Genomic DNA, 25,903 nt, shown 5'->3' with positions numbered 1-25,903 from the left:
TTGCAGTTCGTGGACTTTTATCAGCTGAATGTGAGCATCCAGTGTGATGCTGTAGTCAAAAGAGCTAATGTGATCCTTGGATGCATGAACAGGGGACTCTCGAGTAGGAGTAGAAAGGTTATTTTAAGTCTGTATTTGGCGCTGTTGCAGCCGCTGCTGGAATATTATACTGAATTGTGGAGTACACAATTCAAGAGGGATAGTGATAAATTGGAGTGGGTTCAGAGAAGAACCATGAGAATGATTAAAGGATTAGAAAACATGCCTTATAGTTCATGGTCTTTGTGTGTATATAATGTCTTCTGCAGTTTCCACGGTATGCATCCGATGAAGTGAGCTGTAGCTCACGAAAGCTCATGCTCAAATAAATTGGTTAGTCTCTAAGGTGCCACAAGTACTCCTTTTCTTTTTGCGAATACAGACTAACACAGCTGTTACTCTGAAACATGCCTTATAGTGATAGACTCAAAGAATTTAGTCTACCTAGAGATGATTAAGGTGTGACTTGTTCAATCTTACAGGTATTTACATGGGGAACAAATATTTAATAATGGTCTCTTCAGTTTAGGAGAGAAAGGGATAAACCAATTTAATGGGTGGAAGTTGAAGGTATGCAAATTCAGACTGGAAATAAGATGTACATTTTTGAAACAGTCATTAGTCATTGGAACAGTTTACCATGGGTGATAGTGGATTCCCCATCACGGACCATTTATAAATCAAGGCTGTATAGTTAAAAAGATGTACTCTAATTCAAAAGGAATTATTTTGAGGGAGTTCTATGGCTTGTATTTTACAGGAGGTCAGACTAGATCAGTGGTTCCCAAATTTTTTGGCATCACGCCCCCTTTTTAACTTTTGAGAGACCCTCACACCCCGCACTTCTCCTTTACCATCATCCAACCCCCTTGCTCTTTGTCACCTGACCACCCCTTTCCGGGACCCCACCCCCTATCCAACCCTCCCTGCTCCTTGTCCCCTGACTGCCCCCGACCCCTGTCCACACACCCACCCCCGACAGGACCCCCCAGACTCCCACGCCTATCCACAGCTCTCCCCCCCCCCCCCCACCGTCTCCTGACCTCTCCCCCAGAACCTTCCATCCCATCCAAGCACTCCCTATCCCCTGACTGCCCCCACCCCCCGGGACCGCCTGCCCCTTATCCAACCCCCGCTCTCCCTGCCCCCTTAACAGGCCCCTCAGAGCAGCAGGACAGGCTTATTGGAAAGTCTGGATGGGCGCAAGCTGCTGCCTCCGTGGCAGCATGGCTGCGGGGGAGGTGGATAGGAGGGGAGGGGCCGGGAGCTAGCCTATGCCCCTCTTGGAATTTCTTTACCCACTTCTCTCTCCCCCCCTTCCCCCCCCCTGCCGTTTGGGAACCAATGGACTAGTTGATCACAACAGACTCCTCTGGCCTAGGAATCTGAGTTATCCTATGGGTGTTCCTAAATTTTAAAGCAAATTAAAGAAGCAACTTATTTTTAAGGTTAATTTTAAAGATTTTTGGACTTCATATTGTGGTGACTATTCTTTTCTTCTCACATTCTCTTTAATCTTAAGGGTTAAATAATAAAGCTGTCTTGTGCTAATTCCCTTAATAGGTACTGAAATATGGATTAGATCAAGCTGTGTTTGTGTGTGTTTAATTACATAATTCTGTCTGTGTAGGATATTGAACGACAAGTTCGAGAACTAAAAACAAAGATTTCAGCGATGAAAGAGGAGAAGGAACAACTCAGTGCTGAGCGACAGGAGCAGATTAAGCAGAGGACCAAATTAGAACTTAAAGCTAAGGACTTGCAAGATGAACTAGCTGGCAACAGTGAACAAAGGGTGAGAAACAGCTGCAAGAATAAAATGTACAAATTCAATATTTTGTATGGATCACATTTTTGGCTATAACTTATGCGTGTATTATCAGTACTAAGGTATTATGATACCTACTAATAGAATCCTAGAATATCAGGGTAGGAAGGGACCTTAGGAGGTCATCTAGTCCAACCCCCTTCTCAAAGCAGGACCAATCCTCAGTTTTTGCCCCAGATCCCTAAATGGCCCCCTCAAGGATTGAACTCACAACCCTGGGTAGATGTAAGATTTAATTACACTGGAAGAACTTCACAACAATACAAGAGTTCTGTGCCCTGAAGTGTGTAGCGTACTTTTGAGTGCTGTAAAACATGATAATAGATCAGTTATTTCTTTCTGCCCCCATACTGTAAAATCAACTAGCTGTAGCTGTTGTCCTAATCTTTTTCAAGCATATGGTAAATACTAAAGGGACGATGTTGTGAATTGTCTGAAAGAAGATTAGTCAGTGTAGCAGCACTGAGTACAACTGTTCGGCCTGTACTGATCTTTGTTACCCTCCTAGTGTAGCTGCACCTTCTCAAATCTTGCTGATTCAGGGTTGCTCCTGAACCTACCTCTGTCATGTAACAAAGCTGTGTAGTGTCAGACAAGCATCTAGCATTTTTACAGATAATAAAATATGTTCCAGAAATGACATACTAAGTTCACTAATTAAATGATTATACGAAGTTGATCTACTAAGTTACTGGTATTAAATATTACTTTGTTTACTTTTAGAAAAGACTTTTAAAGGAGAGACAGAAGCTTCTTGAGAAAATTGAGGAGAAGCAGAAAGAGCTAGCAGAAACAGAACCCAAATTCAACAGTGTAAAAGAAAAAGAAGAGCGAGGAATTGCTAGGTCTGTGGCTCACAGTACAAGGAATTAAACCATTTTAAAAGGAGCAAGAAAAATAATGCCAAAGCAGTATATAATGAAAATTGTACATACATTACAGCTGTTATAAAGTGAGAGAATGCATTTGTCTAAATGGTTTTTTATTTACAAAGAAATACCCCTTTTGCCAACAAATTAAAAAAATAAAATGAAAAGCGCACACATTTGGTGCTTATGTGGCCCTGTGTTATATTTGCTTGTTGCTTGGAGCGGCACTGAGTTTGAAGATAATTGTTGTTTCTCAAGAACCTTATTAAAGCTTTGTTCAAAGAATCAGTGATTTACTAGTGAACAAGGAGGCATCAGAGCCATGTTGCCCTGTTCTTGAAGAAACAAAGTGAGGTTCTTTTACTTATTAGAAAAAGGCAAACTTGATAAGTGAAAAGGAACTTGTTTTCAAGTTTTAAAAAACCCATGGAGAGTAAATGAAAATTCAATACAACAGTAAATTGGTGCCTCTTAATTGCTTTGCTCATTTTAAAGCTTTCTCTGAGATGATTATACAGCTTGCAAAAAATAATTCAAAGTGTCTTTTGACCACTGTTAACCGTTTAAAATTAATTTGATAGCACTTTGTTCTTGAAGATCTTCTGAATAAAATCTTCAAATGAAATATGTTTGACATATTATAAAGAAACTTATTTTTTCTCTCTCTCTCTGATCTAGACTAGCACAAGCTACCCAGGAAAGAACAGATCTTTATGCAAAACAAGGCCGAGGAAGCCAGTTTACTTCCAAAGAAGAGAGGGATAAATGGATTAAAAAGGAACTCAAGTCTCTAGATCAGGCAATCAATGACAAAAAACGACAGATTGCAGCAATACACAAAGATTTAGAAGATACAGAGGCTAATAAAGAGAAGAATCTGGAGCAATACAGTGTAAGGAGTTCTGAGTTATTACTGCAGAGATATTTTGAGAGGAAAGGCTAAACCACTGGTGAGCAACCTGTGATTACCCGCATGTGGCCCATCAGGGTAATCTGATTGGGGGCTGTGAGACATTTTGCTGATGTTGACCGTCCTTAGGCACCACCCCCTGCAGCTCCCAGTGGCCGCAGTTCTCTGTTCCTTGGCCAATGGGAGCTGTGGGAAGCGGCGGCCAGTATGTCCCTGCAGCCCCTTTGCCTGCAGGTGCCGCTTTCCACAGCTTCCACTGGCCGGGAACACAGTACCGTGGCCACTGGGAGTTGAGGGGGCGGTGCCTGCAGACAGTCAATGTCCGCAAAATGCCTCATGGCCCACAATCGGATTACCCTGATGGCCAGAGGTTGCCCACCACTGGGCAAAACTCTGTGTTCATAATTGGATTTGTTTCAATGAATGAGTTTTATTTCTATTTAAAATCTAGAGGACAAGAGAGGGTCTTATTGTGTCCTGCACTATTGTAAATGTTTGCATGCTAACACTAATTTTAGAGTCCTGTTCTCAGATATTTTTCTTCAACACCATATATTTCTTTTTTCCTGATTTTGGAGGGAGGAAAAAAATTAGCTAGACAGCATTCAGCAACATCCTCTAAGACAGCATGCCCGTGTATTACTGTTTCTGCCAGTTAACAACACTCATGGATAATTTGATCTAAAATTTTTCTTAAGTCTTAGAAATATTTCTGTTTAATTTTTTATTTAAAACAAAAACACTGTTCCTTCAACTGCATCTTGCATGGATTTTGCATTTGGCTTGAGAGAGTGTTCCTTTGAACCCTGTTAGATAATTATACAAGTCTTAATATAGGCAAAGCACTTTGTATGCAATAGGAATCAGTTCCCATCTGCACAAAAGAGAAGAGGGACTATCTTGTGTTTTAATGTGTGCCCTTTGTTATTCAGAACATCTGCTTTCAAAATCTTCTCTGTGATGCTTTAGGGAAGGATAAGAATTTGGAGAACACTGAATCGTAATGCCTAAGAGAAATACTGGTGCAGAAGAAGTTTCCTTAAATTCTGTCAGGTACTCTGTGCTGCTGTAGTATTAAAGGAAAAGTTCTCTAGAAAAAAATAAAGAAATTATCACCATTATGGAGTCTGATCATTCACTTCACTAAATCTCTGATGAAAGACATGTGGAGGAGGATCAAACTTAAATACAGCGTGTGGGGTATCTTTGCAGTGGATACATTAAGTAACTGTTATCATAGAATCATAGGACTGGAAGGGACCTTGAGAAGTCATCTCGTCCTGTCCTCTGAGCTCATGGCAGGACTAAGTATTGCCTAGACCGTTCCTGATAGGTGTTCATCTAACCTTCTCTTAAATCTCCAATGATGGAGATTCCATAACCTGCCTGAGCAGTTTATTCCAGTGCTTAACCACCCTGACAGTTAGGAAGTTTTTCCTAATGTCCAACCTAAACTGTCCTTGCTGCAATTTAAGCCCATTGCTTCTTGTCTGTTCTCAGAGGTTGAGAACAATTTTTCACCCTCCTCCTTGTAACAACCTTTTATGTACTTGAAAACTATTATCATGTCCCGTCTCGGTCTTCTCTTTTCCAGACTAAACAAATCCAATTTTTTCAATCTTCCCTCAGAGGTCATGTTTTCTAGACCTTTAATCATTTTTGTTGCTCTTCTCTGGACTTTCTTCAGTTTGTCCACATCTTTCCTGAAATGTGGTGCCCAGAAGTGGACACAATACTACAGCTGAGGCCTAATCAGCGTGGAGTAGAGTGGAACGAATACTTCTCGTGTCTTGCTTACAACACTCCTGTTGGTACATCTGAAAATGATGATTGCTTTTTTTACAACAGTGTTACACTCTTGACTCATATTTAGCTTGTGATCCACTATGCCCGTACGTCACTTTCCACAGTACTTCTTCCTAGGAGGTCATTTTCTATTTTGTATGTGTGCAGCTGATTGATTGTTCCTTCCTAAGTGGAGTACTTTGCATTTGTCTTTATTGAATTTCATCCTGTTTACTTCAGATCGTTTCTCCCGTTTGTCCAGATCATTTTGAATTTTAATCCTATCCTCCAAAGCGCTTGCAATCATGAGGAAAACCTTTTTTGTGTAATGTTGGCAACGACACGCTGCATACGTTATCACCTAATAATAATAACTTTGTGGATATTATTTATGAAAATAAATTCTTATCTTCCACATTGTGACTTTAAAGCTTCTGTGAATATTTTTGTTTACTGTCTGGTGTAAGTTTAGTCCTTGAGGCCTGTTTCTTTGCTTTGTTTCTCCTTTCCTATGGCCTTTAGCACTGCATGCTTTCCTGTTTCCAGTTTAAAGCTAAATATCAGTTGTCACTCCGCAATCTTGTGTGCTTTGTTAGATTTTCATTTTTATATGTCTCTCTTGAATTGTAATTGTTTTTGCACAGGTTTAAGCGCTACAGCCTTATAAGGGTGTGCCTATTTAATATGAACCACTTATAAATTACCTTTTACCCTCACATGTGGAGGGAAGCTAGTTTCTACCTACTTCAAAACAAGGATTTATTTTTAGACCTGACTTTTTACACTTACACCTAACTTTTTTGTTCAGTACTAAATCAATCTGCCTGAAGTTTCACATGTGGTAGGTTAAGGTATAATTTTCCTAGAAAACTTTACAAGGCATTTGAAACACAGGCTCAAAAATTAGGTGATTTTTGCTCCCCCCCCCCCCACATCTTTTAAATACTTGGCATAGGAGCAAAATATAGTCATATTCCTTATTCACTATGTTAGTGTCCCACAGGGCTTTAGCTTCCCTAGAAGGGTTTCCAGAGGAATCGTTACTTTGTCTTCCTTTGCACCAGCCACAGGAGCTGGCCAGCCATACAGCGGAGTATATTCTGTACTGTTTTGTGCGGTCTAACTATGGGTGTTTTCCCTTTTTTGTATATGACAACTCCAGAAGGCATTGGTAGCAATGCCTTCTAAATGCTCCACCTGGGGCACTGCATAAGAATATAAGAATGGCCCTACTGGGTCAGACCAATGGTCCATCTAGCCCAATATCCTGTCTTCTGACAGTGGCCGGTGCCAGATGCTTCGGAGGGAATGTACAGAAAAGGGTCGTCATCAAGTGATTCATCTACTGTCATCCAGTACCAGCTTCTGGCAGTCAGAGGTTTAGGGGCAGTGAGAGCATGGAGTTGCATCCCTGAGCGCCTTGGCCAATAGCCATTGATGGACCTATCCTCCATGTGCTTATCTAATTATTTTTTGAACCCAGTTATACTTTTGGCCTTCACAACATCCCTGGCAATGAGTTCCACAGGTTGATTATGAACTGTATGAAGTACTTCTTTTTTTTTTTGTTTTTAAACTTGTCTATTAATTTCATTGTGTGACCCCTGGTTCTTGTTATGTGATGAGGTAAATAATACTTTTTCTCTATACCATTTGTGATTTTATAGATCTCTATCGTATCCCCACGTTATCTCTCTTCTAAAATGAACAGTACCAATCTTTTTAATCTCTTCTCAGATGGTGGTAGTTCCATTCCTCTACTCTTTTTTGTTGCCCTTCTTTGTACTTTTTCGAATTCTAATATATCTTTTTGAAATAGGGTGACCAGAACTGCACACAGTATTCAAGGTTTGGGCATTTATATTGGCTACCATGCATTTACATAGTGACATTATATTTTGTCTTATCGTATGATCAAAGATCAAATATTTCTTCTTTACCCCAGGCCTATGAGTCCTGTGGCTAAAAGCCACTGCAGAACATATGTTGAGCAGAATATTGGTCTGTCCTGTGTTGCTGTCCAACTGAGATATCGTGCATATTTTCTAAAGGTTCAGCAAGACTGCAGAGTATTAATGAAGGGTTAAGGAATGTTGCTGATTCTGGATGGGAGAATTGACAGCAGCTGTGATGGCACTATGCTGGCTGTTTTGTTGGAGCCTTTAATCAAGGTTGAACGGTGGCCTATTCTAATCGTGTTGATTTTTCCAGACTGTTTAACACCCCCCAGTATGTCAGGAGAAACCATACAAATGAAGAATCAGTTCTAACCAGTTACATGGCCATGCAGGGAGTATGCCCACTGCTAATGCCATATGCTTGATGTGCTGACAGATGCAGCTTTTACAATCTCTATTGCATAATAAATCTCCTGAACTTGGTGATAAATGTGAAACCTGATAAAGTTTATGAACATAGTCACACTGAGGAAGAAGGTGTTCTGCCAGTGTAAACCATATTTTGGAAGAGAGCCATGCTACTCGAGCAATTCTCTTCAGTTGGTTGAGTGAGGGAAATGGCATACCAGTCTGGCTATTTTTTACTGGCAGAGTTCCTGCAATAAACCACTCTCAAGCCTCTGTTTCTTCTGGAAGTGAAAAGGATCTTGTCAGTGCTGAAACGTACGTGTGTGTAAAATCACATATCATAGAATCATAGAATATCAGGGTTGGAAGGGACCCCAGAAGGTCATCTAGTCCAACCCCCTGCTCAAAGCAGGACCAATTCCCAGTTAAATCATCCCAGCCAGGGCTTTGTCAAGCCTGACCTTAAAAACCTCTAAGGAAGGAGATTCTACCACCTCCCTAGGTAACGCATTCCAGTGTTTCACCACCCTCTTAGTGAAAAAGTTTTTCCTAATATCCAATCTAAACCTCCCCCACTGCAACTTGAGACCATTACTCCTCGTTCTGTCATCTGCTACCATTGAGAACAGTCTAGAGCCATCCTCTTTGGAACCCCCTTTCAGGTAGTTGAAAGCAGCTATCAAATCCCCCCTCATTCTTCTCTTCTGCAGGCTAAACAATCCCAGATCCCTCAGCCTCTCCTCATAAGTCATGTGTTCCAGACCCCTAATCATTTTTGTTGCCCTTCGCTGGACTCTCTCCAATTTATCCACATCCTTCTTGAAGTGTGGGGCCCAAAACTGGACACAGTACTCCAGATGAGGCCTCACCAATGTCGAATAGAGGGGAACGATCACGTCCCTCGATCTGCTCGCTATGCCCCTACTTATACATCCCAAAATGCCATTGGCCTTCTTGGCAACAAGGGCACACTGCTGACTCATATCCAGCTTCTCGTCCACTGTCACCCCTAGGTCCTTTTCCGCAGAACTGCTGCCTAGCCATTCGGTCCCTAGTCTGTAGCTGTGCATTGGGTTCTTCCGTCCTAAGTGCAGGACCCTGCACTTATCCTTATTGAACCTCATCAGATTCCTTTTGGCCCAATCTTCCAATTGGTCTAGGTCCTTCTGTATCCTATCCCTCCCCTCCAGCGTATCTACCACTCCTCCCAGTTTAGTATCATCCGCAAATTTGCTGAGAGTGCAATCCACACCATCCTCCAGATCATTTATGAAGATATTGAATAAAACCGGCCCCAGGACCAACCCTTGGGGCACTCCACTTGATACCGGCTGCCAACTAGACATGGAGCCATTGATCACTACCCGTTGAGCCCGACAATCTAGCCAGCTTTCTACCCACCTTATAGTGCATTCATCCAGCCCATACTTCCTTAACTTGCTGACAAGAATACTATGGGAGACCGTGTCAAAAGCTTTGCTAAAGTCAAGAAACAATACATCCACTGCTTTCCCTTCATCCACAGAACCAGTAATCTCATCATAAAAGGCGATTAGATTAGTCAGGCATGACCTTCCCTTGGTGAATCCATGCTGGCTGTTCCTGATCACTTTCCTCTCATGCAAGTGCTTCAGGATTGATTCTTTGAGGACCTGCTCCATGATTTTTCCAGGGACTGAGGTGAGGCTGACTGGCCTGTAGTTCCCAGGATCCTCCTTCTTCCCTTTTTTAAAGATTGGCACTACATTAGCCTTTTTCCAGCATATACACAAATGCTTCTAACCAAGCTGAAATAATTGGCTGGCTTTTTTGTAACATGGAGGTGTTTTGGAGAAATTGGTCTGGAGACTGGAAAAGTGAGCAATAAAAATAAGAGATTTTAAGACTGCAGAAAATAGTAGTACTAATATTAAGAATCATAAAGTTATTACTTGTAAATTCCTAGTCATTGAGCTGCTGAAATAAATGAAAGCTCTTAATTCCCAGACAATGGGGACAGAGGAATATCCACTGGCAAGTTCTCCAGATATGCTGCATTAGCAGAGTACCTGCAGCTAAGTAATACCAGTGCTTGACTTTATTGGGGAACACACTAGAACCTTGATTATAGCAAGAGTAGCATGGAAGGCTAACATGCAATATATTCTTAGCCTCAGAGGCTTATTACTTTTGTGTTGTGAAGGAACAAACTTCCAAGCAGATGGGAGTAATGTGTCTCTTTGATTCCAGTTAATAGTGTAACCTATGGTGGTTTTGAGTATTTCTGCCAATTCTCTAATCCTTTTAGTTCCAAAGGTGGCTGGAACATCCAAATCAACAAAATAAATCTCGTTTTCTTCTTTGTCCTTCTTGCCTGGCTGTTAGCACCCAGTTTCTTCATAGGCTCCATGCTGCTGCTGCTGACCTCTGAAGATCTGTTTTTCTTACCACTTGAGTAATTTAAGTGCAAATCATGGAAAAAGTTACAGGAATTAATTCTGAATTGTAATATAGGGATTTAAAGCTAGAATTGGATAATAGAGGGATTTAAAGCTAGAGTTTTACAGTTGAAAGATGTATTTTTTTTATGTGCATTAGAAATTGGACCAAGATCTTAATGAGGTGAAAGCTCGTGTTGAAGAACTGGACAGAAAGTATTATGAGGTGAAAAACAAAAAAGATGAACTACAGAGTGAAAGAAAGTTAGTAAATTTATTTAAAATTTGTTTTATTATGTGTAAAATGTAAAGAGTGCCAGCTGTGTAGTCGTTAACTTGGCATAACTACTTAAGTATTTTTAAATACAGTCATGTTTTGGAGGTTTAAACATCTACATTTCAATTTGTAAAAAATTACTACTCTAGAAGGAATTTAACCCAGTTTTACTTGCTAAGAATTTTCTGGTAATCAAAGTGCTTAATAATGTTAACCTGGCTTTTGTCTCATTTTGTAGTTATCTATGGAGAGAGGAGAATGCAGAACAACAAGCTCTTGCTGCAAAACGAGAGGATTTGGAGAAGAAACAGCAACTTCTTAGAGCAGCAACAGGAAAGGTGAGATACTGTGCATTTGTGAAAGTTACTAATTGATTATCTGACATGAGGAAAGGTTTCATATCTTTTAAAGATAATTGCCACATCTTTTAGGGGAAAAAACAGTCTATGGCTGCAGATCACAGTATCAGAACTTTTTCATAAGCCTTATTTTTCAAATACTTATTGCTCTCTGAAAAAGAATGATTTTTGGGCTGAAATATCTCCTATTTATTCTCAGCCTAAAGCCAGTTTTTGGAGGGAGAAATTTTTTGTTGAAATTCAGTTTGAGTTTATCAAAGCATTGAAAAACTGGTGGCTCTCAGACTCTCAAATTACCGCGCCTGTTGGTTCCTGTATCCAAAGCAGGAGCTTGCTGTCAGTGGCTGGGAGGGAACTTGTGGTGGCCTTAGAGAAGTCAGTGACAGCTCACATGCACCACCCATATGGGGTAGCCATGTGTTGTCTGCAGTCCTAACAAGAACTGATCAGTGACTGTGGCCTTCATAAGGCCCAATGGCTGACACTGAGCAGCTGAGAGGCAGATCGTGAATGACCCATGATTTCAATTAGAAATGACTAACAAACTTAAAATCCAAGCAATAAGCTTACAAATATTTTGTCAGTTTATGTTTTAAACTGGCAAGACAAAGGACAAAAAATTCTAGATTAGCATTATTTGTAGGTCATGTGATCCTTAAAGTCTAGTAATATGAGTTATTCATTATATTTTTTTTATGACAGGCCATTCTAAATGGTATAGACAGCATAAACAAAGTCTTGGAGCACTTTCGCCGGAAAGGCATAAACCAACATGTTCTAAATGGGTACCATGGAATTGTGATGAATAATTTTGAGTGTGAGCCTGCTTTCTACACTTGTGTTGAAGTTACTGCAGGGAACAGGTAAATTATACCGTATTGAATTCTTCTTGAGTTTGAAAGGGTAAGAGGAAGACGTTCAACTTCATGCATGTTGAAAGCCAGTTGCTGGGACAAGCTTGCCATAGGAGGGTTTATTTTTTGATGTATACTACACCCTTCCTTCTCTCAACCTGTCCCCTTAGGAAAATCCTTGCTGTGTGCCCAAAAGCTCAGTAGGCTTGGGCTGTACTGAGCAAAACTGTGGGGAGGAGAGCAAATTCCAGACTCAAGAGCTCTTCACTGAGTCCTTCCCATAGTCCATTATGTAAATATCTAGAGGTTATTTGCCCACATAACCTGGTAAATGTCAGGGTACGACAGAAATGGTACTCTGTAGGATACATAGGTTTCAGAGTAGGAGCCGTGTTAGTCTGTATTCGCAAAAAGAAAAGGAGTACTTGTGGCACCTTAGAGACTAACTAACCAATTTATTTGAGCATAAGCTTTCATGAGCTACAGTTCACTTCATCGGCTGCATTCGGTGGAAAATACAGTGGGGAGATTTTATATACACAGAGAACATGAAACAATGGGTGTTACCAAAGACACTGTAAGGAGAGTGATCACTTAAAGTGAGCTATTACCAGCGGGAGCGGGGGCGGGAGAAAAATCTTTTGTAGTGATAATCAAGGTGGACCATTTCCAGCAGTTGACAAGAACGTCTGAGGAACAGTGGGGGAGGGGGGGAATAAACATGGGGAAATAGCTTACTTTGTGTAATGACCCATCCACTCCCAGTCTCTATTCAAGCCTAAGTTAATTGTATCCAGTTTGCAAATTAATTCCGGTTCAGCAGTCTCTCTTTGGAGTCTGTTTTTTTGCAGTTTTTTTGTTGAGGAATTGCAACTGTTAGGTCTGTAATCGAGGGACCATAGAGATTGAAGTGTTCTCCAACTGGTTTTTGAATGTTATAATTCTTGACAGGTCCAACAAAGAAAGTAACAGAACGCCACTAGCCGTCACCTTCAACCCCCAACTAAAACCTCTCCAGCGCTTTATCAAGGATCTACAACCTATCCTGAAGGATGATCCCTCATTCTCACAGATCTTGAGAGACAGGCCAGTCTTTGCTTACAGACAGCCCCCCAACCTGAAGCAAATACTCACCAGCAACCACACAACAGAACCACTAACCCAGGAACCTATCCTTGCAACAAAGCCCGTTGCCAACTATGTCCACATATCTATTTAGGGGACACCATCATAGGGCCGAATCACATCAGCCACACTATCAGAGGCTCGTTCACCTGCACATCTACCAATGTGATAGGTGCCAGCAATGCCCCTCTGCCATGTACATTGGTCAAACTGGACAGTCTCTATGTAAAAGAATAAATGGACACAAATCAGACGTCAAGAATTGTAACATTCAAAAACCAGTTGGAGAACACTTCAATCTCTTTCGTCACTCGATTACAGATCTAAAAGTTGCAATTCTTCAACAAAAAAACTTCAAAAACAGACTTCAACGAGAGACTACTGAATTGGAATTAATTTGCAAACTGGATACAATTAACTTAGGCTTGAATAGACACTGGGAGTGGATGGGTCATTACACAAAGTAAGCTATTTCCCCATGTTTATTCCCCCCCTCCCCCACTGTTCCTCAGACATTCTTGTCAACTGCTGGAAATGGCCCACCTTGATTATCACTACAAAAGATATTCTCTCCCCCCCCCCCCCCATAATAGCTCACCTTAAGTGATCACTCTCCTCACAGTGTCTATGGTAACACCCATTGTTTCATGTTCTCTAAGTATATAAATCTCCCCCACTGTATTTTCCACTGAATGCCTCCAAAGAAGTGAGCTGTAGCTCATGAAAGCTTATGCTCAAATACATTTGTTAGTCTCTAAGGTGCCACAAGTACTCCTTTTCTTGTAGGATACATAGGCTCAAAACCATCGGGCTATCGTTTGAATAGTACTTGGAAATTAATTGGAAGCCACTGTTGTCTTTAGAGTAGGAGTTTGAGATATGCTCCCAGAAAGAATACTAAGTAAGCATTTAACCAAGCATTTAACTGCCGTCTGTGGACCAGCTGAAATTTCCAAGTGGTTAATAGCCTCAAGGAGAGTATGTCACAATGATCCAATCTGGAGGTAGCAAAGGCATGAGTATTGGTGGTGAAGTCCACATTTCCTAAGAAGGCTAACAATCTCCTAGCCATACACAATTTGTTCTAGTATTTATTCTTGTAAACTTTCTGATTATTTTCTTTAAGTCCAAACACACACCTTTTTAATAAAAATTATTGGCAATGGTGATTTTTATCATTTTTTTTTCTTTTCCTTTTAAAGCGTAGTGGGATGCTGTGTTCGATGTCCTAAACAATAGGAAGAGAGTTAATCTCAGAAGCAGTTAAAATTACACTTTTTGACTCCCTTTGATTAATGATGATAGTAATGATAATAATGATTAACTGCCACTGGGAAAATGCTTTTTATTACCCTTTCAGCACCTGGCTGAAAGTTGATTGCATGGAACAGAGTATTTTAATTTTGTCTACCCATGATCCTATCCTTGGACAAGGTGTTTCTGTGTAAACTCTTACAGGGAAGAAAGGTAGACTGAATAGGCTTGCTATTGCAGGGGTACGTGACAGGTATGCACAGCTGATGAGAAAAAAGACCTGAGGTCAAATGTTTATTGGGCTTTCCCTGTGACCAATGCTAGTAAGTTCTTGGGTGGCTTCATCTGGATGAAACTGAATAAGATGACTATTTAAAAAAAAAAAAAAGTACAAAAAAACACCCCTGTCCCAACTGCTTAAATGGTGTTTCAGCAGATTTTAGTATTGTGTAAATTATCTTCCTATTTTAAAAATTTCTGTGACCATTATTTTTTCCATTTGTATTTTCTAAGGTGTGGTAATGCCAAAACCTGTAGAGAGAATAAAACGTGGTTTTGTCTTGTTTAATGGTTCCTGGAAATTTGAGTTTGGGGTAGAAAATATCAATGATTTTGGCATAATAAAACCTTGGTGTTTTTTTTTCTTTGGCCTGTTAAATTAGGTTATTTTATCATATTGTGGATTCCGATGAGGTCAGTACAAAGATCTTAATGGAGTTTAATAAAATGAACCTTCCTGGAGAAGTAACTTTTCTGCCTCTCAACAAGCTGGATGTTAGAGATACTGCTTACCCTGAAACCAATGTGAGTCACTGTGTTGATACTGACTTCTGTTTTTTCTCCCAGTAGATTACATATAAGTCGCATGTTTATGTCACATAGATGCTACGTACTCTTGCTGGTGCTACTCTATAATGCCATTTTCTTCAGGCTGGCCATGTCCAACTAAATATTTTTTTCAGTATTGTGCTTCTTCAAGAATCTCTAACACCTGGCAGATTCAAAAAAATAATGTTAAACTTCATGCATTTAAAAAGATACAGAGGTGAGAATGAAAGGAAGAATTTCATTGTTATCGTAATAGAAATGGTAATTGTTATAAGAGTTGTCAAATGTACTTTCCTCAAGTTGGAAGGCAGCCTTTTTACAAGACCTGGACAAGAGGATGGTATGACGTAGTATAAGACAGCGAAATTTATTATTTGAAATAAGTTGTGCTCTATTGCCACTATGAAAATTTTGTTAAGACCATTATTTCCACTAGTAAATATATACTATACTTACAGTAAATATCTATTTGAAATTGTAGGCTAGAAAATTACTGATTTCCTATGGTGAGGTAGGTCAGGTAGACTTTTTACACAGTCTATTTAATTTTGCATAAACAATGAAACATAAATGATAGGAATAACCTGATTCTTCTCACACGTTTACTTTGGAAATACATTTGTTTCTGGTGGCACCCACAATATCTTATTCCTTGTACAGAAAAGGTTAAATTGACAGTTACAGTAACAAAAATCATTTAAACTCACTCAGTTGCTACTTAGCACCTGATCCTGTTTCTGTTGAAATTACTGGCAGACCTGTCATTGCTCCAGTGAGAGTAAGATCAAACCTTAAATCAGTCCCTTCAGATTTTCAGAATTATTTGTGCCTAACTTGCATGTACAATATTTTGTGGTGTGTCTGGGAAATTGTAATAAGATACCCCCTAATTGATTGTGCAGTAGTTTAAAGAACACCATGGCCATACACAGAGACAATAATTTGGGTTCACAGTCACAGACATTTATGTAAATTATGATGGGATGCACAGTTCTAAATGGACTTGCTTCATTAATTTTCAGTACATAGGAATGACCTGTTCCTAATGTTTACATTACAAAAGATTACAAAAGTTCTTATTGTAAATTTGAGTGTTTATTTTATTTTGTTCTTTTTGTTGGGTTGCCAAGGGTTCTCTGTAAATTATTTTTCTCTGGCAATTGCACAGTGCACTCAGAGGATGCTTCAGGCTATGTGTGACACATTCGTGCAACTTTTTGTTCTTATTGTTGGTATGTACTGCTTTATTGATGTGACTGCTACATTTTTAGGACGCTATTCCTATGATCAGTAAACTGAGATACAATCCCAGATTTGACAAAGCCTTCAAACATGTTTTTGGAAAGACACTCATTTGTCGTAGCATGGAGGTGTCTACCCAGTTGGCCAGAGCTTTCACTATGGATTGTATTACTTTGGAAGGTATGTATCATAATTATATAATGAATTTAATGGAAAAACAGGGTCTTTGGCAGATTGAGGTTCATTGAAACCAGTCTATTACTTTCCTAGTGTTCTTTGCAAAACCTGATGCTATGGTAATTTACCTGGGTAAGCTCGATGAAACAAACTAAATGCGAAGTTCTCTAGGTTTTTTGTGACTTGAGTGACAAATCAGTAGGAATTTCTCCTCATCCCAGAGACTTACAAAATGGATTAGACTTGTATCCAATTTTATCAGGTATTGATGTCCCTGAGGAATTGAGAAGCTTATTCCACTCAGTTTAAAACAACTTCCGTGGCATGCTTATGTACCACTTAATGACTACAAAGTGCAGTTTGCTACTTTGGTATACTAGACACATGTCTGTCTTGACAAGATATCTGCCTGTTTTTTGGAGAGCAATCTTCTGTTTAGTGGCTCCCCATGGGCTACGCTGCTATGTTCTCTCTCCTTTGAGATGTTCCTCAGATACCCACTCTGAGAGAAAAAGATTATTTAACAATAACTGGTTCTTGTGGTGGGGTGTCTTCTGCAAATCCACTCTGTCACTTTCCTGTATTTTTCCAGAGTACTTTAATGAATCTTTCAGTGTGTAAGAACAAACTAAGGGCAGTTGAGGCCACAGTCCATTTTATATCCTGGAGTCCAAATGTTAGGATCCACACATGTTACTTGCATGACCCAAACAGTCATTGCATTATAGAAGATTCTGGGTCCAGCAGCATTGTTGCTGTTTTCATCCAGAGTGCATCTTCAGAGGCAGTTCTTTAAGAATCCCAGTTAGTGACGAGTAATGTTTCTTGGGCAAAACAGTTAACCATAAGATCTGTCAGGCCTAAAGCAGACTAAGGTTTTGATCAACCGGGCCGGCAATTACAGATCAAGGTACGGCAGAAGACTTGGTAAAAAGGATGCAGTGTAACAGCAAATGTTAAGAGAAGGTTGGATCTTGCTCCTTTTTGAGTGGAGTGTTTTAATAGAGCGCACACTAGTTGTTTCAGGTTAGCCCAGTTTGCCTTGGTTGTGTCTGCCTGTTTTGGCCACTTTTCTCAAAAGTGCTCTACCATGATGCATTTTAAAAAACTGGTGGTGATATGGTGTTTGGATGTCCCCATTGTTCCTATAAATTGACTTTCATGTAGATTACATGTTTTCAGAAGTTGTTAAAAGAAATTGAACTGCTTGATGATGAGAGAAGGCAGTTCATCATACTAGGAATCTGCTAGTCTTGAGGCATTAAATACACTTTTTAAAAGCTTTACAAAAATAAATGTGATTTTTTTTGCCTTGTTAACATTTGAAAGTGACATTTTGTAAATTAATTGCAAACATTACGTGCATGCATGACTCCTCAGAATTGTATAGAATCTCTCTAGGAAATTGACAGTACTTAAAGTACATATTAGCAGAATAATCATTAGCTTCTAGGAATTGCTTTGAACAACATGTCCTATGGGTGTGCAGTACAAAAGTGCCATTTTAATTGTGTTCTGTTCATAGGTGATCAAGTCAGCCATCGTGGTGCTCTGACTGGAGGTTATTATGACACAAGAAAGTCTCGGCTTGAACTACAAAAAGATGTTAGAAAGGCAGAAGAAGAACTTGGTGAACTTGAAGCAAAACTCAATGAAAACTTGCGCAGAAACATTGAAAATATCCTTTTTGATGTATTTGTGCATGTTGTGTGGAAAAAGTTGCATGGTAATAAGGCCTCGTGAGCTTTCTATTTTCTCCCACCTTCATTACACAATGAAAAATTGTTTTAATACTTTATTTTTACAGATTGTCTATTTTCTGTGGTATTAGTTGTAATTGCTGCCTATGCAGGCTTTCTTCTATATACTGGTATAGAGGCTCTAATGAGAGTAGAGTCAACATTTAAAAAAAACAAAAAACGGGAAAATTACTATATTAAAAATGCAACAGAGCCCACATAAATGAATCTGTTAATAAATTTTATGCCAGATTTATATTGTTGGAGAATTTAATTTCTAATATAACGTGTCTCTCAATTACCCTTGATTAGTTGTACATCTGTAAATAGAGTTTGACATTAGTCAGTGCTCAGGAGATGTTTTAATAAATGATTAAGTGATATAGACACCAACAGATCAATAGGTTACTTATAACACCTTTACTGATATAGTTATAACCACCTTTAACACATACTGCTCATGTCTGACATGCTTTTGTCCTCTATTATCAATTTATTAACTTTCTATAAACTATACCTGTATTTTTAATATAAAGAGACCAATATCTCTAGGTCTTAAAACATGATTTTATACTATAAAAAAATGTCAGCAAGGTTAATTTTATTAGATACTAGCGACTAGATCTTAAAGACAGCTGCATGATGTCCTTTCAGAAAATATTACTATGGCTCTAGCATCCTGAGATTTAAAAGGGGGAAAAATTAGTAAAGTTGTTTTCTGAACATCTCTACTAGATTATAACAATTGTTAAAAAAAATCATCTTGAAACCATAAGCTGTGTGCATAATATTGTAGTCCTAATAAAATATTTTAGTCTAGTTTTGAGAATCCTCAGTATTTTCAGTGCTTGGAGTGAAGTTTTCATAACTCTGCTTCTTATAGCAACATTATAACATTGTAAAGGATATTGCTATAGCAAAGTGCTGTAAAGTAAAAGCAATCCTATGTTGAATTATATAAATTTATTTATTTATTTTATATAGAGGCTCATAGATATTAGAGCTGGGAAGGGTCTGTTAACTCTTGAGATGTATCCCATAGTCACTACAAGGTTGTTCCATACGGAGTTATTTTTAGTGTTAGGGCATTTAGGATTAAACTACACAAAGTAACGGGGATTCTACCACATCCTGCTGTTTCGTTGTCTGCTAGATGTCATGGTCTGGAAGCTTTTTCTGACCGTTAGTCTTTTCTTAATCTCATGCAGTTTCTTCTGTTTCTACCCCGTTGTGCTACCCTTAATTATTTCTCTCCTTCGGTGTCTATTGCATTCTTCTAAATAAGCTTTTGAGATAGATGTCTTTTCTGATTTTAGTAATTATTTAGCCAAGATATATATTCTGTTCACCCGTAAGGTAAATATAGAATTAGGTCAGTTGTTAATATGGTATGTTTAATACATGTCTAAAATAATAGAAAGGAAACTAATATGTAGGTGGATAGCAGTAAGATGTTTTAAAATACAGAAGAATATCATATGGAAAAGGGGAGAAGTTGAAGTTAGTTTTCTAAATCTCTGTATTTCACTAGCTTTTTGTAAACCTCTTTAGTCATGACAGAACAGCTGTTTCTTTATAAGCAGGTAAATTATAGCTTTCTCAAATTGTTGATATGTAGAATAGAGAGTTATCAAGCTGTCTCAATATATGTCAACTGATGCAGATTACATGACTAACAACATGGATGCTATTGTAGCTATTGAAGGAGGATTTCAGAAGGAATTGGTGAGACTTTTAAGGCCAGAGTGAATAATTGTGACTTAATTTTTTCATTTGTAAATAACATTTGTATGTAAGTAGCACCTCTGGCAACATTGAAGAAGTTTTTAAAAACTTTTAGTTTCATGGGAAACGCCATAAATAAAGACTTGGAGTAGAATCAAAAGCTTTAGCAAGATTAAACTTCTAATGCTCAGTGTTTCCTGCTTCTAATGATGTGTAGACTCCCAGTCTGCCCCACACCTGCTTTCAGCATCAGATTCCAGACTAGCACACTACAGTTTATAGAAAAGGTTTTTTTTTTTTTTTTTTAAGAGACGAATTAATACTGGCCCTGTTCAAGAGCGCTAAAATTCTCTACTGTGTTCCTAATTCCTGACCAAAGTGTTGGACCTCTTCTGGGATCAAAAAGTCTAGTTATGTTTCCAAGGTCTTTTTGTTTTGGGCACCCCCTCCCTCTCTCTCTCTGACTAACAAATGGTAGCATTTGTAATGTGGACACGTAGGTGAAATCTTGGTCCCATTAAAACTGGTAAAGCTCCTACTGACTTCAGTAGGGTCAAGATTTCATCCTTGTGATCTAAGGCAGAGGAAGATAGGAATTGCCATACTGGATCAGCCTGTGGTCTCCATATTCCAGTCTGTGACCATTGACAAGCACCGGATGCTTCAGAGGAAGTTGCAAGAAACCTTACAATGGGCAGATGTTGGATAATCTGTCCCCCATCAATGTTTGGCCTAATCCTAATAGCACTTAATAAATCAGGCACACTAATTTTTCTTTGCATTTGTTTCTAGAGCCTACTGATTACAGTGCTATAAAACTGCTACTGATATGTCTGTCTTGGGGTTGCTGCTGAGGCAACATATTTGACATCTGAGAGGAAATGGGATAAAGCACCACAAGAGTCTAAACTGACCTATTTAATCTCTTCCGGTCAATTGAAGGCTTTGTGTTGACCTCTGAGAGCAGCTGAATGTGACTGGTTCTATATCTATGGAAGTTGTGGTATGATGGGAAGTGAGCAAAAATGAGAAACTGCAGTAATAGTGTGGGTTTAAAGTACCTCTTATATTTAAAACTTGGAATTTTCCTTAGCCCACTGTATGGATTAATAATGAAATTGACCAACTGATGAATCAGATGCAGCAGATTGAGACCCAACAGAGAAAATTCAAAGCTTCCCGGGACAGCATCTTGTCAGAGATGAAAATGCTGAAAGAGAAGAGGCAGCAGTCTGAAAAAACCTTTATGCCAAAGGTATATAGCTTATGTAAGAACTTGTTAGTGACTTCTTCTTAGTTAATTGTTATTGTATCATTGTCTGAGTAGACATACTTCCTGTCCCAAAGAATTTATAGTCTGAGTAGACAAATAAAAAATTGGTACACACAATGCACTAGTTAACCATATGTTGGAAAGTATCATGGAGGGCTCAGGAGGGGCAATCAAAGGGGATGATTTTCAATTAAAAATGAAGCTTTCTCCTTTCTATAAGCTGTCTTTTTTAAAAAATTAAAAATTGTTTCTCATTGGAGACTGTAGCATGCATGCTGATAGAAGTGTCATTAGAAAAGAGTTGGTAGTCTGGCATTTCTGACAGGTTACAAGTTGAACTGGTCTGCCTGGACTGTTCATGTTGTCTGTAAAACTACCACATTGGATTTACTCCATACAAGTAGAAAGACAAGTTTAGAGAAGCCTGCAGTTTTATATGAATGATGATCCAATTTAATACAATAATCTGTTCTGTAGCAACGCAGCTTGCAAAGCTTGGAGGCAAGTTTACATGCCATGGAATCAACTCGAGAATCGTTAAAAGCAGAATTGGGAACGGACTTGCTGTCTCAGCTCAGCCTAGATGATCAGAAACGAGTGGATGCACTTAATGATGAGATTCGACAACTGCAACAAGTAAGGAGAACTAAGAGGAAAGATGTCATGACACTAAACGTGGAAAATTTCTTACTGAGAAGACATTCTTTTAATTGAAATTTTTTCTTCTTATGTAGGAAAAGTGAGGTGTCATTGATAATCCACAGCTATGTAGATCTGTGATCTTTGCGTGGTATGAGGGAGATGTTTTCTTTAATTGCTGTCTGTGCTATATATTTGTATGTTCTATATTTATGCTTTTTTCAGATACTGTCTAGACTTTTTCTTTAACTTAGGTATATTTTGCTTTTCAATAAGACCTTTTATTATGCAGTCGTCATGTTAAAATTGACTCGTTCCCATGCTTTGGTTTTGAAACGGGCAGCATCTCCTTCAGCAAACCCTGCAGGGTGTGGGGAGACAGAACTGTGCTATGAAATAAACAAACCAACTCAGTTTTTGTTTCATCTGGGTCAGTTGAAAGAACATGACGTTTTAAGGACATAAAATATTGGAACTGTTTTGGTCTTGGTAAAGAATTGGACAAGGCTAAAGTTTCACATAGCCTTCCATGTTTAATAGTGTAAAAGTTGGGTTCTGTTTGCTCTGTTTTGATTCTAGATAGCTGTACAAATATTAAATATTAAACGTTCTTACATATTAAAATAATTCCACGCATGTAAGGAATTGTGTAATATTTTCATTTTTTTGGTATTCTACAAAGTTTTCTTCCCTCAAAAAATAAACCTTCACTGGGAGCCTTTGTTTGATACAATTAAGATTCTCTCCTTCTTTCTTTCAGGAAAATAGACAGCTTTTGAATGAGAGGATTAAACTGGAAGGCATCATCACAAGAGTAGAGACGTACCTCAATGAGAATCTCAGAAAACGCTTAGACCAAGTGGAACAAGTAAGATTATTGATTTTCTTAGATCCATTTTGTAAAATATTCTTGCCTTGCACCTTCAGAGATTTGGCAGACTATTCTTCTCTTAAATATGCACCGGATATACTGCTGATAATTATATATAGCTTTTCTACGTCTGTTTATTCAACATGCAACCTGAGCTATGGTTTTTTGGGTTTTTTTAGGATTGAAGCAGAATTTTTTAAGGACGTATTTGAGGTGTGGCTGACAGTGTATCCAAGCTTGCAGAAGTACAGTGTATATTATTAAACACAAGTTCACATTATAACAGAACTGTACAGCACTGGCTGTGGATTTTTTGGGGGTTTAGATTTAATTTAAAACAAAATCTGTTCCTCTATGAAAAGAATTTTAATGGCTATAGTCAGACATATTGACCAGTGTAGTAGAAACTAACCCATGTCATCTGCAGTGTGGGCTTGTACTTTGATTCCCTGCTATGGTTATTCTTACTGTTTTATTTTTTGTCCCATAGGAGTTGAATGAGCTACGAGAGACAGAAGGGGGCACTGTTCTTACTGCCACAACATCAGAACTTGAGGCCATCAACAAACGAGTGAAGGATACCCTGGCACGATCAGATGGTTGGTAATACTGATTCTTGGAATGAAGATACTCTACACTTTACAGTACTTATAAATGTGTTTGTAATGGGTTGGACTCTCCCTCCCTCCCCCCCTTTTGAGATGCCCCTTCTGCTCCACTGGCCTGGATTCCCTCTCCCTGTTTTGCTGAATTAGGCTCTCTGGCCTCTTGCAGCAAAATAATACTGTCTTGCGCTGTATAGAAAAATCTGCACAGCGCAACCTCATACAAATTCTCCCTCTCCCTCAATGTGAAAAGAGGTATGCACAGCTTGTTGCCACCCCCCACCCCCAGAAACCACACAAACTGGGTCTAATAATAAAACAAATTTGAGTATAAAAGGCAGATTTTAAGTGAATATAAGGGATAGCAAACAGAACAAAGCAAATTACTAAGCAAATAAAACAAAACAAGCTTGATTCACTAAAGAAACAGGTTACAAAATGCAATTTCTCACCCTAAATGTTGAATTAGGCAGGATGCAGAGTTTCTGTAGATTAGAGTTCCAGTTACCTTTTCTTACAGACTGGACCCCTGTCTCAGTCTGGACTCATCCCTACCTTTCCCCTCAGGTACTTTCAGCAGTTTGTCTTCTTGGGTAGGCAATGAAGGACAGTCCAGATCAACCACCTCTCCAGCCTTTAAAAAGGATTTACATAAGGGGGAATCCTCTGTTTGATCCTCATCCCCCTACAGTGGAAAAGTACCTGCAGTGTCCAAGGGGGGTATTTTTCATCGGGTGACATTATCACCTGACCTTGTTGTGTCAAGGCAGCATCCCAGGAAGCACCTCAGGAAAGTGGGAGATTAGGATCTTCAGAGTTCTATTGTCTTTCTTAAATGGGTCATTTAGGATGATTGCTTACTGTCTGGTGGGTGTTTTCCCCCAAGTACACACACACACTTGTAATTGTTACATAGTCAATATTCCTAACAGAATATGATACATGCATACAGATTGGATAATCACATTCATTAAATCATAACCTTTCCAGTGATATCCTGCATGAGCCACCTTGCATAAGGTATATCTTAGTTATGATATGAATATGCCATAACTATATTTCTATGAAGAATATGGGGTGTAACATCACAATGGTATTCATTTTGGTTAAAGAATTGAGCATAACATGAGATTAAGAGTCAACAAATAACATTGAAACAAATTTCAAACTGATAAAAGAACATTTTTATACAATATATAATTAACCTGGGGAACTCATTTAACAAAATATTATTGAAGCAAATAATTTTGTAGTAATCAATAAAGGATAAAAATGTGTATGATATTTTAATCCTAGTAAGTAATTGTGAAGGAGATATCAGCTGTCAGACTTAAAGACAAGTCAGCCACTAACTCCTGGGAGTTGGGAAGAAACCTTCCTTATGGGCACATTCTTGCGTAATTGTTTATGGAGTCTTGACATGTTCTCCTAAACTATATAATATTAGCCAGTGTTAGACAGGATACTGTACTTAAATGATTCAAGGGTCTAACCTGGGTCCTGACTTACACTGTGTGCCTCTTTAAGGTTTGTGATCATGACCTCAGTTTCAGGCAAACCTGGTCTGTCTTAGGGTTTTGCATGAAGTCATGTGACAGTCACAGATCTCAGTGGTTTTCATGCAGAATTCATCGATTTAATCTGCTTTCACCCCAAGATTTTGGGTTTGTTAAACCCCAAAGGCTCAAAATTGAAGATTTTTTCCCCCATAAATCCTTGTGAAGCCAAATAGCCAAGTTTAGCACAGCCTTACACTAGAGTTTCTTTAATGTAAGAAATAGTCCCATAGTATGTTCATTTTGACTAAGAATTCTGTATACTTTCTTCAGTGAGATTTTTAATTATATAAAATACCCATGAAACTTTTTTCTTTTTTCAACTTTTTAACCTCATGGGTAATTTTATATTCAAAAAACAAACCAACAACCCCAAAAAAACATGTTTACTCTGTGGGCTTTCTGATTATTTTTTTTAATAGGTCAGTGGCTGGATAACTGCTAATTTTACACAGGCATATTCCACTTTGCTTTTTCTCATCTCAGATCTGGATAACTCGATTGACAAAACAGAAGCAGGGATTAAAGATCTCCAAAAAAGTATGGAACGCTGGAAGAACATGGAGAAGGAACACATGGATGCAATTAACCATGACACAAAAGAACTTGAAAAGATGACCAATCGGCAAGGCATGCTTCTCAAGAAGAAGGAGGAATGCATGAAGAAAATCAGGGAATTGGGCTCACTTCCACAGGAGGCCTTTGAAAAATATCAGACATTGAGTTTAAAACAGGTAGCAAGTGTGCTTGGTTTTATTGCAAAAGCATAACATGATCTTGCCTGGGAGTGTAGCACCACGCGTGTTGAATGTCAAACTGGAACAGAACCCAAAGTCATCGTGATGTGTTTGTTGTTTTTTCCTCAGTTATTCCGTAAGCTGGAGCAGTGCAACACAGAGCTGAAAAAATACAGCCATGTCAATAAAAAAGCTTTAGACCAGTTTGTTAACTTCTCAGAGCAGAAGGAGAAGCTGATAAAAAGACAGGAGGAGCTGGACAGGGGCTACAAATCTATTATGGAGCTGATGAATGTCCTTGAACTCAGAAAATATGAAGCTATCCAACTTACTTTCAAACAGGTAATACTGGAAACCATTAGATAAAGACTATGAAGTCAGAAGAAAATTAGTTTTGCAATGCTGTAGCTCTGTAGGATGGAATAGATCAGTGCTTGAGTGTGTTAAGAGCCAGTAAGATTCTCAGAGCACTTTAAAACACCTTTTTC

The 25,903-nt window shown here is 38.8% G+C and overlaps 1 protein-coding gene across 1 annotated transcript in view; it reads left to right on the top strand.

The window, feature by feature from the left end:
• Nucleotides 1–25,903, top strand: part of SMC3 (structural maintenance of chromosomes 3) — a 53,068-nt gene that overhangs the window by 24,139 nt on the left and 3,026 nt on the right. The window contains exons 11-25 of the mRNA XM_084632963.1: nucleotides 1,670–1,834; nucleotides 2,591–2,712; nucleotides 3,415–3,628; nucleotides 10,315–10,418; nucleotides 10,670–10,769; nucleotides 11,493–11,653; nucleotides 14,686–14,827; nucleotides 16,123–16,273; nucleotides 17,796–17,948; nucleotides 20,838–20,989; nucleotides 21,485–21,643; nucleotides 22,407–22,514; nucleotides 23,008–23,116; nucleotides 25,165–25,412; nucleotides 25,545–25,757. Coding sequence (XP_084489089.1) covers nucleotides 1,670–1,834; nucleotides 2,591–2,712; nucleotides 3,415–3,628; nucleotides 10,315–10,418; nucleotides 10,670–10,769; nucleotides 11,493–11,653; nucleotides 14,686–14,827; nucleotides 16,123–16,273; nucleotides 17,796–17,948; nucleotides 20,838–20,989; nucleotides 21,485–21,643; nucleotides 22,407–22,514; nucleotides 23,008–23,116; nucleotides 25,165–25,412; nucleotides 25,545–25,757 — 2,301 coding nt within the window. The remainder of the gene's footprint in view (nucleotides 1–1,669; nucleotides 1,835–2,590; nucleotides 2,713–3,414; nucleotides 3,629–10,314; nucleotides 10,419–10,669; nucleotides 10,770–11,492; nucleotides 11,654–14,685; nucleotides 14,828–16,122; nucleotides 16,274–17,795; nucleotides 17,949–20,837; nucleotides 20,990–21,484; nucleotides 21,644–22,406; nucleotides 22,515–23,007; nucleotides 23,117–25,164; nucleotides 25,413–25,544; nucleotides 25,758–25,903) is intronic.

The sequence above is a fragment of the Lepidochelys olivacea genome (assembly GCF_965140295.1).
Source record: "Lepidochelys olivacea isolate rLepOli2 genome assembly, chromosome: 7".
Lineage (NCBI taxonomy): Eukaryota > Metazoa > Chordata > Testudines > Cheloniidae > Lepidochelys > Lepidochelys olivacea.
The sequence above is the reverse complement of the archived record's forward strand: the minus strand, read 5'-3'. Positions and strand labels throughout refer to the sequence as shown.